The sequence below is a fragment of the Vespa velutina genome, chromosome 11, assembly GCF_912470025.1.
Source record: "Vespa velutina chromosome 11, iVesVel2.1, whole genome shotgun sequence".
Taxonomy (NCBI): Eukaryota; Metazoa; Arthropoda; class Insecta; order Hymenoptera; family Vespidae; genus Vespa; species Vespa velutina.
Genome location: NC_062198.1, coordinates 7,813,190 through 7,827,917, shown reverse-complemented (window position 1 = coordinate 7,827,917; position 14,728 = coordinate 7,813,190). Strand labels below are relative to the sequence as shown.

Here is a 14,728-nt window from a genome sequence, read left to right as displayed (position 1 = left end):
CGCCCGGCAGAATTTATTTCCGTAATTATTATCGTCGATGGAAAGTTCCCGTAGTTTCGAAATAAGAATAGTTACTCGCTAACGGCTATAAAAAAAAAAAAAAAAAAGATCAGAGAAGAAATAGGAGTAACGTGAAAAGTTTACTTTCCATGGGCGACGACGGCTCGAAAGGTTCGACATATAAAACATTTATGTTTCGCGAACTTAACATCGGCCAGGAGAAACGATATTCCCTTATGAGTTTAGAAGGATAACGTTAAGAAAAGAGCGATAAATCCCTAGTCGGAGAAGTCGAAAGGAACGAGTATTATCGATATCGACGACGTAAGTTGAATCGAAAATCGGGCAATTTGGTCTGCCGGCGAAGAGAGCTCGTCTGGGTCATTCTCCCTGACGCGACGACGTCTATCTCTTTTTAACGGTTTAAACGCAATAAAGGCGGAAAATGAAATTGTCGAGAACGAAAGAGGGAGAGAGAGAGAGAACGGGTTATAATTCAACTCGAGGGGACGATTTAACGGGACAATCCCAGTCTAAACGGGCGCGCGCAAACCCGATTCAAAGTTGTACCATAAACAAGAAGCGTACCGTTGGAGCCACCGAGGAGTCCGAGGCAATCGTAGAACGTTGCTAAGCTGGCGTTCCTACGTGTCGCCCTTTCTCTCTTCCCTTAAAATCTACCCTTGGAAGAGGATACGCGGCTAGGGAATAGACGGATACCAGGCGCAAATTGCGCCACGGCGCACCACAATAGATAACGCCTCTCCTTCGTTTATTCATTCTCCGTTATAAAGAAAAAAAAAAGAAAAAAAAAAAAGAAAAAAAAAAGAAAGGAAAGAAAAGAAAAATTAACACCTCTCTTCGAATATTTCTACTTTGATAATATCGATGAGTCGTTATTTCGATATTCTCTTCTTAGTAGAGGAACGAGTATTATCGTCAAGATATCGTGTGCTACTTGGGTATACTTCGAGGAATCCATCTACCATCTAACTAGATCCCAGAGTCCATGGTTCTCTCGTAATTAATTCTCCGATCGCAGCCTCATTAGCGTGCAACCGTTCGGATTAACATCTCGCCTCGCGGAGTACTTCTTGATACGGAACGCATACATCTCGGTAGCATTGATTATATGCGATGTAGGTACGTGATCAATCCACTTTATGGGTCTGCAGGGAAACCAAGACCCTTGAATCGGCTTGCGGCATTGGTTAATGAGAACGCAAATATCGGTCGAGACTTACCAACCGAGCGAGCCTGCGTTTACCCCTTGACTTTATCGTGATTCGCAATAAATACCCGCACACTTTGTTCCTCTCTCGCAATTATCGTGATATCTCCCGATAGAGGACGAAAACCGCCGAGAGGAAGATCCTTTACTCGACATACATACATGCATATATATATATATATATATATATATATATATATATATATATATATATATATACATACATACATACATATACATAATATGTATATACATGTATATGCCAGAGTCATCTTTAATGCTCCGCGAAAGTCTGATACATTTTCGCTACAGTTTCTAAGAAAACCCCGATGTTTCTTTGTTCTTTTGGTCATGCAAAAGTCTCTCATTTCGCGAATACTCCTCCTCCGAGATTCGAGCCCTCGAGATAGAAGACGTCTTTTGGATTCTCCGACTTTCTTCGCATCCATCATCGTCGAGCTTTTGCCAGTCGCTCGCAGAAAGGAATCCTTTTTGGGAAATCGTACGACAGTCCGGTCGGAAATTAGAAAGCTGACGTAGTCAACCATTGATAGGATCGTCATCGTCCCAGAATCGAGATGGAAATGGTGCTTCGATCAAATTTCAGCCGGCACGATACGGTACGGTGTCGAACGAAACATTATCCGTGAACCAAAGAGCACACGAATATTGGGAAGCCGACGTTGGACGGTTGGGGCCTTCCGATCGTGCACCCCGTGCACCCCGTTCTTCCGATGCGATAAAGCGTTACCGTATTTACCCGCCGATCATCGGAAAAGCTTTCATCGACGGAATTTGCCGCATTAAACTTCAAATTTTTCATCCTTTCCATATTATCTCGGCTTACGTTTTTACGTTCCACTGGAACCTGATTTTTCTTTTCTCTCTTTCCAATTTTTTTGTTCTTCTTTCTTTTTTCCTTCAATCAAAATACATGGAAACTTACTCGCACGTAAACGTGCCAACGATAACGATCGCCGTTCGAATTTACGATACCACCTGGACTGTTATCATTTTGCGTTACCGGGATACGACTCTCGTAACTCTTTACTTTTTTACCCACGAGCTAGTTTCCAACAAAATTCTGTTATCGTTATCGCTTCGCCGTTCCTTCTTATTCCATGAAAAGTCTATTCCGAAGAAAGAACCGTCGAATTGAAAATTTCATATTAGCTACGGTATGTACGTTACTTCGTACCGATTGCGATGAGTCTACCACGATCGCGCGAGTCTATCTCGACCGGCCTTAAAAGATCGCTCGGTGAAGGAAAGAAAAGAAAATAAATAAGGAGAAAGAGAGCCCGTAAAAAATACCTATCTATATATTATCTTAGCGCTGGGTCTGGCCCTTATGGAGCAGTAAGAGTTTTAACATCCAGGATTCTTTTCTTCGTTCGTAAACGATTTTCGTTCGAAGGGAGGAAAACTCGAAGAAGGGGATCGACGATCGGAACGAACTCATGACGCAAACCTACTTCTTGAACCTTCCACATTTCGTTTCGTCGGCCGCGCTCTTTGATGTTCTTTCAGCTATGGCTGCAAAGAGTAATACGTGCTTCTTATTCGTATAAAAGTGACAACGCAATTGGAATTATCGAATACATGAGCGTCGAATCGGGTCCGACGTAATTCATTTTTGTTACGGGCTCGTGACTAGCTTCGGACGACGTGTAAGGATAAAATAAACGACGGGACGCATCTGGCACGAAGGATGCGTAACGAGCGTCGAATATATCGGGCTCGCGAGAGAGGATAAACGCGAGCATTTAGTAGATTCAGAACAGACGTAGGATCATGGAAGAGTAGGGCTCGACCTATCGACGTTCTCTCTCTCTCTCTCTCCCCCTCCGAAGGGCATTCGCCGTGCAAAAGCTTTTCCCAGAGATTAACGCTAAGCTACACCTTATCATACTTTAAGCTTGTATTACTGTTACGTATCGTACGGGGCACGATACGAGCCTTGGAATAGGTGCAACAACGTATAACTGCCGGACAGTCGTAATGAGTTACGATCGGCTTGGGGATTCGTCGAAAGTTTCGAGAGGCTCGCCAGTACTAGCAGGAAGCAGAAACTAAACTCTGCTCTATTCTATCTCGTCCGGTATTCGATTCGCATCCGACTTTGCGCGTTTCGTGGCAATAGAAAATGAATGAATCCGACGCAGAGAAAATGAATCGCAAACTCTTTCTCGAGAACTTTTCGCAGAGGACGGATTAATCGATCGTTCTTCTCGGGGGAAACTTTTGAAACGGAAATAGGAGAGGAAAGAGAAAGAAAGAGGCGATTTCAGTGACGGAAGAGGCGAAAGTGCCGAGGGATTCGGCTGAGCGTGTAGACGGAGGTCCGCACGCGTGAACGCACGGCTGCGCTAATCCTCGAGTCGGGGAGTGTAATGGCGGCCGGTGTGCCGCCGCAGCACTACTCCCAGCCTCGAGACACCTTTAATTATTCCTCCCGATTCCTGCTTCGCAGTTGACAGGCATTGCTTTGCTCTCGCAACCGCGAGATGCGCCTTTGGCTCTGTTCGCGCGCGCATTCGAACCGCAGCTTGCAAGTACACATCTACAATACACGTATACGAGGTATTCTCTGCGTGGGGAACCGCGTCGCATAAACTCCCGCCATCTCGCTCGTTCCTTAGACCTTATTCTCCGCTGGATGGATGCGACTTTCCGCGTCTGAATTGCGGCTGTGGATTGCGTCGACGGTACTCGCACCTCATAAATAAGCCCCAGGTGTTGCTATAATTTCTATCTCCTCGGACGAAATATCGTTCCTTCTCTTTAAATCGATAAATGAACTCGCCCCGTCGACACTGCGGCTTAGACTCTCGAATTAAATTCGTATAAATCCAATGTTACGCGGTGGTAAAAAAAAAAACAAAAAAAAAAACAAAAAAAACAAAAACAACGGGATTTAATTTTTGTCGCGCCACAAGCGAAGCGCGCGAGGGGAGTACGTACGAATGAGGTTAAATGGCGATTTATACTATCGCATAATTTTCCCTTTTATACGTTAGACATGCGTACGCGAATGCGGTGCGCATTCGTGGACTCGCTCGTAATTGCATATACCTTGTCCACAATTTGATAGAGCTTTTATTATATGTATGCGATTGAATAATGGAACGTGAGAGATAGGAAAACTACGAAAGAAATGAGATAAAAGAGAAAAAAAAAAAAAAAGAAAGAAAAAAAAAAAAAAAGAAAAAAAAGGAAATAAATAAAACGAAACGAAGAAATATATCAAATATGTATGAGAGAATCGTGGCGAAAGCAAAAAACGCATTCGAATAAATTTTACGGAAAAATATGCTTGCTTTTAACGCCTGGCGTATTATAGACGCGCGTCACTTCGACGGTTTTATAATAGAAGACAGAAAAAAGAAAAGAAAAGAAAAGAATAAATTGTTCCAAGAGGGAAGAGAATTTCTCGCGTTTAACGATATTACTCGTTCTTAAGAATCTTTCCGTCTCATCCTTTTCATTCTCTCTCGTATAACGGACTACCGATTCATTCGCTTTCTCATTCACGTTGCGTTCACGTTTCATTCATGCCGCAACGTAAAGTAAATCCCCGGGTTCATAATAAGACCATCCCGCGTCAAACCTTATACGATGGAAAAGTGTGATGGAATATAAACCTCGATAGGTCCGAAACTTTCAACGCGACCGCTCTTGTTCTTCTTAACCTTCATTCATTAGCCATCCCGTCCACGTTGATTGATTACGATCTTATGAACAGCTACAAGATGATCCTACCGGTATCGCGACGGATATTAATGACGCGTGTGAGATTGGAATATTCGATCGTATTAACTAAGCTTCCGCAAGAACCTACATCCTGAGACATAGGCCGCCAGTAGCTAAAATACTTTCATTGTGTGACGATGATATGTTAAATAAAACTTATTATAATGCTATTTTCCATGCAAGCTCTCGTTTACTTTTCTCTTGCGTCTCTCTTATTAGAGAGAACTTTGATCTAGCCTCAACATATGTCTCACGGATAACGTTCGAATCTATATCGTCTGTATCGTCTGGGTCAATTGCATCCCAGCCCATATTCTTCTATCTCTATATTCCTCTTCGCTTTTCGTGCCAGGAAGGATCGTCGGCTGAATTATCAGGATCGCTGTTTCGAACCGGTATTTGTGGCCTGATTGCGGGCCGACCTCCCGACATAAAGAGAGGAAACGTTTGAAAAGAGAAAGAAGTCCAAAGGCAAAGGGCCACACGAGGCTTTGGTTACCGATATATGTGTGTGTGTGTGTGTGTGCGTGTGTATACACACATAAGCGCGGTTGCGAATTCTCTCTCTCTCTCTCTCTCTCTCGTTTCCCCTCGATCGCTTCCGCCTATGGATTCCCTCGATCGTAATCAAGCTATACGGATTTTGCCAGCAGTTTGGTCTACGATATAATGCCGGTTGATCGATCCTATCTCGAGAAATCGATTGCTCGATTCGGCTAGATTGAGATATTTAGTCGACAATAAGTACGACAACGTTTCATCTTTTCACTAGGTCGTTCGTTCGTTCGTTCGTTCGTTCGTTCGTTCGTTCCACCAATACATAAGAATACAACTACCATACAAATGGTAATAAGATCCGAGAGAAATAAATATAATATTTTCGAGATATACGTAAAGTTAGTAAAAGATTCGAAAACAGGAAGCCCTTCTTTTTACGCGTGAAAAAGTATCGCCCAATGGCCTCGATTTACTTTCAGATCAATTTAACACCGCGATACTCGTTGAATTTAATGCCGTCCGACGTTTTTCGGCACAAATCACGGGTAAAGAATGCAAAGCACCAGGACGCTCCGAAACGTCGGCCCAGTTTTATATTCGCGCGTATCCCCCTACATATTCCTATTTGGAATATAGCTAGTGCTATGCTTGTATATTTTTTCACGTTATTTTTTGATTACGCCGGAGGAAAATGCAATATTTATGGGAGTTGGAATCAAGGTTGCATAAATATTGATTTATTCGTCGACGGAGGTGCCTAATAAAAAATGAGTAAAAAAGAATGAATAATAAATATAGAATACGAGATATTTATTATGCCGAGCGTCGATTCTCGTAGGAAACGTTGATCTCGTTGTTTTCCTCTCTCTATTCTTAAGAATAAAATGAGATCTAAGCTAATCGATTTCGACAAAATAGCTACTTATATATCGTATGCGTGTGCATTTTTGCCTGCAAGGGAGGAAAAAAGAACAAAGAAAAAAGAAAAAAAGGGAAGAGCTACGAAAAAGCACGCTCACCTTATGGCCATGCTCTTCGCTTTAAGATGATGCCATCTCTGATTCATCTCGTCCAATCGACGTTGAAGCATAACCGCGTCATCCTGACTGGCTAAAGAGCTCAACAGCTTGCGCCCCGTGCCGTTCAACGAAGCGTACACGTCCCGGTGCGTTTCGATTTCCGACTGGAGATCCTGCAACGATAAACGTAGAGTCATCAAATGGCACGTCTCGTATTAAATTTTCCTTATTGATTTTATACTCATTAATCCATATGTAAATATATAACATTACAATAGGTATCTATCTCTCGAAAATAAATCGATAGAGAGATGTTTGATTTTTGTTACGTCGTTTCAATCTTCGATTCGTCGGAAATAATCGAGGGTCGATCAGGTTACGGAATCGACTTCGGTCATGAATCTCGTTCGGTTGACTTTTATGATAGGAAGAAGGGGAGACACACGAGAGGTGACGGAAGATAATAGAACGATGTGACCGAAGGAAAGGAGAGAATAAATTTAACGGGAGTAACGTGTAAAAGGCGAAAGGAAAAAAAGAAAATCGTCGAGGTGGGAATAATAATGAGGAAATATATAAGGTAAAAAGAAAAAGGAAGAAGAAGAAGAAAAAAAAAAAAAAAGAAAAGAAAAGAAAAAAAAAAAAAAAACGCGAAACGCATTCAAGCCCTTTCCGTCATCCCCTAGGACGCGTATCGCGGTTAGAGCGCGTGGATGGAGATGATTTATGCGGCAGCTCGGTCTTGCCTCGGCGTCGCCGCGTCCGTGTGTTAGAATCTCGTTTGTGTTCGAAAAGCAGCCACTCCCTGACACGGACGCCTGGTGCCACGCGCTTCCAGGCCGACCAATGGAAATAAATCGTCGACGATGTCAGTGAATTAAGAAATATTCGTCGCGGCGAGTCGCGCGGCGAAAGTGCGTTTCTTATTTCCCTCGCTTTTGCAAACTCCTCGCGTGGAGCGTAAATTTCAATTCAATTATTGACATTTTGTCTTATGTATTCGCGTAGACGCAGAAAAAATTGGCTGGATCGCAAATAGAATTTTTTTCCCCCCTTAATCTCTTATCCTCTGTCTTTTCCTCTGTCGCTTCTAGTTCTCGTGGCGATAACCGATTTTGCCGACTGTCGGCAAAAAAATTGTTTTTCCGCCTTTGGAAACAATCCCTTCCTAAATAACAAATTGTACGAATATAGATAGAATATCCGTCGTCCGACTGACGACGAGAGCTGGGATATTGAATAACGATACCCTAGACAATGTGGAAACGCGATAAGGTAACGGAATCTCATTTACGTTATCTTACTCGCGTATTAAGCATATAATCAAGGAGTATCTCGTTGAAACGTTCCTCTTTGAATAGACGTTCTCTCGAGATAAGCTCGAGCAACTTTGAGGATAAACACGTCTCGTGAATGTCCTTTAAGATGCTTTGGATTACACTAGACACGTGGATATAGACGACTAAGATCCTTCGAATCGAGATATCACGAATGACGATTGATTGACAAATTGAATAAAGTTTGCTTAATATTTCAATTTTCTCCCCCGACTCGAGCGAAGGTAACGTCGATAGCGTAGCACGGTGACAAAGCGCGGCGTTGTTGGCCGTCGAAGGGACGTCTCTTTTAGGCGTTATTCTAGAGAATGTAAAACGGGCAAAGAAAAAGGGAGGAGGGGAGAGAGAGAAAAACGATAGAGGACCGATCCTCCTGCTTTCCGATTCTGTCAAATTTGTCAAGGCTGTCCGAGCTCTGTCACTAAACGTCGACAATTTCCTTTCCCTTTGATTTTTGCAACTCTACGGATCGACGCTTCCAAGTTGCGCTCTCTAGCCAGCTCTCAGAGCCACCATTAGCCGCACCCTTCGACGCATGACGCCCGCTATTTCCATCTGTTTCGCGGTACGAGAGAGGGAACGAATCGGCTCGCGATATTTTCCAACTGCGGCTTCCGCAAACGTTGACACGGTTGACAGTCGATGCGAATCGTCGAGACGAACGCAATAAAAAATAAAAGAAGAGAAAGAAAAAAGTTAGCGTGCATCGCGCCGTGGCTGGGTCTACTCGATACGACGTAGCAATTTTCGAGCAGCCGTGACAGATCGATCAAACGGCTACCCTAACATAACGCTTCTCTCTCTCTCTCTCTCTCATCGCGTATTGCGCTCGCGTATTACGAAACCGTGTAACACACCGCGTGCACCATGTTCGCTCGAGAGCTCTTCTCTAATCCTTCTCAACATTAATGAGTCTACTTTCTTAAATCTTTAAGTCACCCGTAAGAAATTTTGCCTGAATAATACGCCACGAGTATATAGAGATAATATCGATGCTCTGATTAACGATCGAAAGTTAAAACGCAGGAAATTTCTATCGAAGAAATCCTGGATGGATCGTTTTAAAATGAATCGAAAGTCTTAAGGACTTTTGATAAAGGAAGGAAGCGACAATTGGAAGGAAGAAAGATTAAATGACTAGGATAAAATTATTACTCTGCAATTGTTTGCGTGACAATTATGTATCGCATCGGATATACAAGCCCTTTCAGTCCTTTAATGTCGCAAAAGCGATGGTGGAATAAATAGATCAATCTGATGTAGGTTACGTAGTACCGAAAATTCAATCAGAGACACGAATCCCGAGGCTGGTGTAAACTTTTGGCTCTCTCTCTCTCTCTCTCTCTCTCTCTCTCTCTCTTACGACGTCTCGAATATCCCAGAGTTTTCCAGGTTGTGGAATATACCAATGACACGTATATAGAACTAAGGATCTTAGTAAAACTTTCGAACGGTCCAATTTATCTTTCGAGTACCGAAAATCTAGTTCCGAACGGTATCTTCTTTATTCGATGAAAATTAAAATTGTTTTCTTTGTATTTTCATTGTATTTTGCAGATATTGTACACGTGGACAATTTCTGTTATGACAGAAAATAATTCTACGAGCTCGGTATACGAGATAGGTATTCGCGTTGGCAAGCATACGATTAATCTAGCTAGGATCGAGTAAACTATTTCTCATCGTTCAACCTGCAACTTTAACAAACTTCAACTTTGATGTTCGATCGAGCACAGAAGCGTTAACGGGAAAATTTTCACCGACTTAGACTCGTATTATACACATATTATCCCGTTAAAATACTTTGTTCCTAGTTGCTGCGAATTTAACGATACTCGCTCAAACTTTGATGCTCAATGATAAATTGACTGAATTTCTTTCTGTTTTTCCCGTTCGTGATACTTTATTAATATTTCACAACCGTCCTAACGACTTTCCATCCACGATGATGAAGTTCGCGATGAAGTTTACTACGCTGGATGCATAGAACGAGTCGAACTTTTCTCAACGACGTTAATTATGAAATCTTTGTTGCATCCTAGACAAGGGAGATCTAGGCGGCATTTGCAACGAGAGCTCACCGTATATGTAGTATACATTTAATGAGATACTTTGCGTGTATAATGATTTTCCAACGATAAATATCTTTTCGATGGAATAATCGTTAACTCTATTCTTACAAACTTACTTAATTCTAACGTCTCTTATACATGTGTGTGTGCATGCGTGCGTGCGTGTGTGTGTGTGTGTGTGTGTGTGTGTGTGCGTGTGTGTGTGTGTGTAGAAAGAAGATATAAAGTTTGGTTGAAAATCATTGGGGAGATTCTTTACCTGTTCGAAGAGATGCAGCTCAGCTAGGAGCGTGTAGGATATGTAGATGTAGCGTGCATCGTCGGCTTTCTTTCGGGTACGTACCCCCCGAGGAAAATTCCCCTGTAGGGTGGCACGCCCCCCGGGCCAAGTGCCCCCCCTCGGTCCGCGTTGACGATAATCCACCGTAATTAAAAACTCTAGACGCGAACCAAAGTGCTCTCATCGGCTCACATTCACTTTTCCTTCCCTTCTCTTGGTAGTCTCTTTCTCACTTAATTTTTATCATCGAAGATCGCATTCGTTCACACGGAAAGTTCGGATCGCACATTTTTTCATCGAGTGTCTCGAAGAGTTAGCTTTTTTCTCGAGCATTGTGAAGAAAATTTCCTTCGAAGAGAAATACTTTTATTCGAGATAATGTATTACATTCTCATCTAGTTTATCGCGAGTTTAACTGAAATTATGAATGCATTTGACTAAAGTTCACGAAAGAATATTGAAAATTTTCTCGATAAATATATCGTAATAATGTCGACGACAAAGAAGAAGCGAGTTTACGTAAACCACAGATAACGGAAATCCAACGAGCGAAGAGTAGGAACTTTTCATTCGCCTGGCTAGGCTAATTAAGTCCAAAGATACTCGATACTTGAAATTCGTCGTTTCTTCGTAGAATGAAGTATCGGTAAAGTTTTCTCGCTCGATTTCGATGCATCAAAGAAGCTACCGGTGTATTGGATTGGCCGGAGAAGTTTTCACGAGATACGACAGTCGTCTCGGCCTTAGCTCGAACTTGAATTCCAAAGTCTTCCCTTTCCCTCTTCTCCCTCTCCCCTATATATACATATACGCATAATTATCTAGACGTGTGTGTGTGTGTGTATATATACATATATGCATATATATATATATATATATACACACACACACACACACACACACACATATATATATATATATAGACACGTAGGTACGGGCATATAGATACCTCTTGGTATGTATGTGCAGGATGACGTGCAATGCGATTTCCAATTAAATTCAAAGCTGAAACTCGGGATCCGGCTCTTGCCACCAACGACGTGCCGTATTCAACGTTGTTAACGAACTTTGCTATCGATGTTAAATACTAGAAAGCGGCTCTGTTACTATGCTATAAGCCGGGTTAAGATACGCGTTATGAATATATAATAATTGGTAAAATTATAGAGAGCGCTTGATATTTTACAATTCGGATCTCGACCAAACGACGGAGCAAAGAGTAACAAATTTTGATGGATTGGTCTCGTAGCTGTACGCAAAGAGAGAAAGAGAAAAAGAGGGAGAGAGAGAGAGAGAGAGAGATAGAGAGAATAGATGGACCTAAGAGGCTTGCGAATGCATCCTCTTCCGTGGTTGATACCCTGATTTTCGATCGACTCTGATCTTCTAGCTTATGTCTGCTTTACTCCATCGAAAATCTCCAATCGTGAAATAATATTTAATTTCAACTCGAAGATAAATTCGTAATTTATAATTTTTAAAGCGATAGGCCAAACTTAGTTCGAGTAATTCTATTGCGACTCTTATCTTAAACGTTCTCTCCTTTTTAGCTGACCAAAGCAAATTCAGAATAGAGTACTCTAAAAGCTCTCTGAATACGAAGAAGAAGAAGAGGGAGGAGAAGCGATTCCGGGTAACTTGATCAGCAACACTAATACCATCAACTTAGGAGCAGCGTACCGTTTGGTAAAAGTGTCAACGATATTTATTGTTCTTTCTGAAGACGATTGCTCTTGAAGCAAGAAGGGTAACTCACCAGAAATGTCCCGATGATCTTTTATCGAGCTGAGAAAGCTTTTAAAGCCATTTTATACGATTACTTTGACCCTATTCTACCTCTTTTCTCCTACGAAATAGAGAAATTATAATATTCTTCCTTCGGGTACAATTATCTAGCACTTTTTTAAGATAGTATCAGAACTTGACGAAGAATCTTTTAACTTATTATCGCGATGAAAGAAGAACAAACTACTATGAATGAGGTTGAAAATTGATTCGATAAATCGATCTAGACTTTCTTTTTTACATTTCTTTCCTTTCTCTCCCCCCCCCCCCCCTCTCTCTCTCTCTCTCTCTCTCTCTCTCTCTCGGGTCCTCGCGTTTCTTCGGTCAATCTCAAAGATTCATTAGATCCATCGAAGAAGAAAACGCAAACGCTTGCATCTCCCTTGACAATTCACAGAGTCATCAGTCTTACACAGGGTCTGTATTTTTATGATCGACGAAAAGAAACCTTGCTATTCGATCGACCTATCCAGGAATCCGTTCTAACGGAGATTGAAAATATATTTTCCACATTTATATATCTATTCGTATGTTTTTTTTTTGTTTTGTTTTGTTGCGTGTACGTAAAGCTGTAATATTTGTGACGAATAAAAGTAAAGAGGTATTTATAAACGCAGACCGTTTACGATAAATCATTAATTTGAAATTTAACCTAGTAACTTTGTTGAACGAGGTAGAGGACGAAAGCACGCACGAGTCGAGTGATGTACGTGGTAGGTATCTACGTACGTACGAAGCTCATTTATCTCATTGTAACTCGCTCGCGGCTAGAAATAATGAGGATAATCCGTGATAAATCATCCGCGATGCGTCAACCATTATATTTACGTGATTTCCACCGTCCGAATCAATTTCGAAAGAGATAAATGCTCGGGACCTTTGAAAGGAAATTATGGACTCGCTTACTAAATACGTTCGTGTGCTATTTCGACGTGTACCTATAGATATAGCGCATCGTGTAGCCGGGTCTCTTTTGAAAATTCTCCTGATCGACTGCGTAATCGTCGGTCGTGGTGACTTTCACACTGAGTCGCGATTGTAAATTAGTACGTTTACTGGAAAAATTTATACGAGGGATCACGATCAAAGATGAACTACTATTGCTTTTCGTTTCAAAATGGACACAAAAGTTTATCGCTTTGCTTATATTTCTGTTTATTCGTCTCTGGTGAAATCGAACTATTCGACGGAAGTTGTCTCTCTCTCTCTCTCTCTCTCTCTCTCTCTCATTCGTATTTCCGCACAGTTAGATAGGCCGACATAATCGTACGTGCGTACCTATTCCCGCTAATGTAGTTACACACCTGTGCACCACGTCGTCGAGTTCCGGCGAGTTCCTCGTTACCTAGCTACCTACATACGTTTACGTATGCACATGTACACGTACACATACATATATATGTGTATGGAGGATGAGCGATCCTGTTTGTTCCGAACAGTCCTAGAACATCGCCATCGACATCGCCTACCGATTATCGTATAACTAGCACGTGCGTCCGTCCTTGTCCGACTCCACCCACTTGGATTATCTCGTCCCGCCTTTTCTCGTCCATTCTATATACATATATATATATATATATATATATATATGTATGTATGTATGTATGTATGTATGTATGTATGTAGGTATGTATGTATGTATATGTATCTATATACATTGTATAGACGTCCATGCGTATGCCTTGGTGTAATAAGAGAAGCTCGTATTTTCATTAGACGAAGTCGTAGAAGAATTGAATAATTAATCTTCGAGCGATGCGACGCTGGAGGAAGGCGTCGTTTGAGATTGAACAAAATAAAAGGCGATATTGAAAAATAGGTAGAGAAATGGCGAGACTGGGTAAACCCTTTATCGAAATAACGGGCTTTGAGGAAAACATCGAGGATATGGACAGGGAAGGAGCTGCGTCGATTACTCGATCATCGATCATTGCCGTTTTCTTTTCCGTCGGCTCGTTCCGCGCCAGGTAATAACGTTGGAGCTTTGAACCCGTTGTAACATTTTCGTACACAAGGGTATCGTAAACTTAATTAATTACGCTCGCCTCCCACTCTCTAGATCGATCTTCGGGTACGAACGCAGAGGATAGAGAGTAAAATCCTCATAGATGTATGTGTACCATTGTACGTGTACATCTTGAAAAAGACCGCTTAAAACAGTATTTGATTTACGAGGCTTGTTCGATTCGGCGGCGATCGATGTTTAATCGATCGAAAACTTCCTCGCTATCCTATCCTATGTAGATCTTTTATATAAATGTATTTCAATGTATTTAGCGGCTCTCCAATTGACGCACGTTGTGCGACGATAAAACACAGTTTTAGAACATTACGACGTAATCCTGACGATTTGTTGTTTCCTTCGGATACGATATTATAGCATTATAATTTTATAATTTCATCCCCGTCGTCTCGGCGTATTTAATCGAGTTAGATTATTACGCGACGGCGTTTGCCAGCCGGCATCTTCGTCTAATGCCTTTAATTTGTATCCTTTGCTTTATCACAACCGTACCATCGCTTTTTTACCTTGAAGCCTTAACGCTACTACGATTAACGTTCATTTCACGGTTGCAAAATTCTCGTCAGGATAGAATTTGATATAACGACAAATTCCGCTCTATCGATATTTCTTTCTAAAACGAAATTAGAGTTTGTCTCTAAAAATCCTTTCTAAATGATAGAAAAACAATAGAAATGTGTGGTTTATAAAAATAATAACGCACCGCTGACGACGATCACCTTAGGTTACG

The 14,728-nt window shown here is 41.6% G+C and overlaps 1 protein-coding gene across 12 annotated transcripts in view; it reads right to left on the bottom strand.

Moving 5' to 3' along the window:
* Positions 1-14,728, bottom strand: part of LOC124952955 (dystrophin, isoforms A/C/F/G/H-like) — a 224,664-nt gene that overhangs the window by 34,235 nt on the left and 175,701 nt on the right. For 11 of the 12 annotated variants that reach the window (XM_047503644.1, XM_047503649.1, XM_047503650.1 and 8 more), the window contains one exon: positions 6,502-6,674. The exons of the other annotated variant lie outside the window; for it this stretch is intronic. In XM_047503644.1, coding sequence (XP_047359600.1) covers positions 6,502-6,674 — 173 coding nt within the window. The remainder of the gene's footprint in view (positions 1-6,501; positions 6,675-14,728) is intronic. 12 annotated transcript variants of the gene reach the window in all.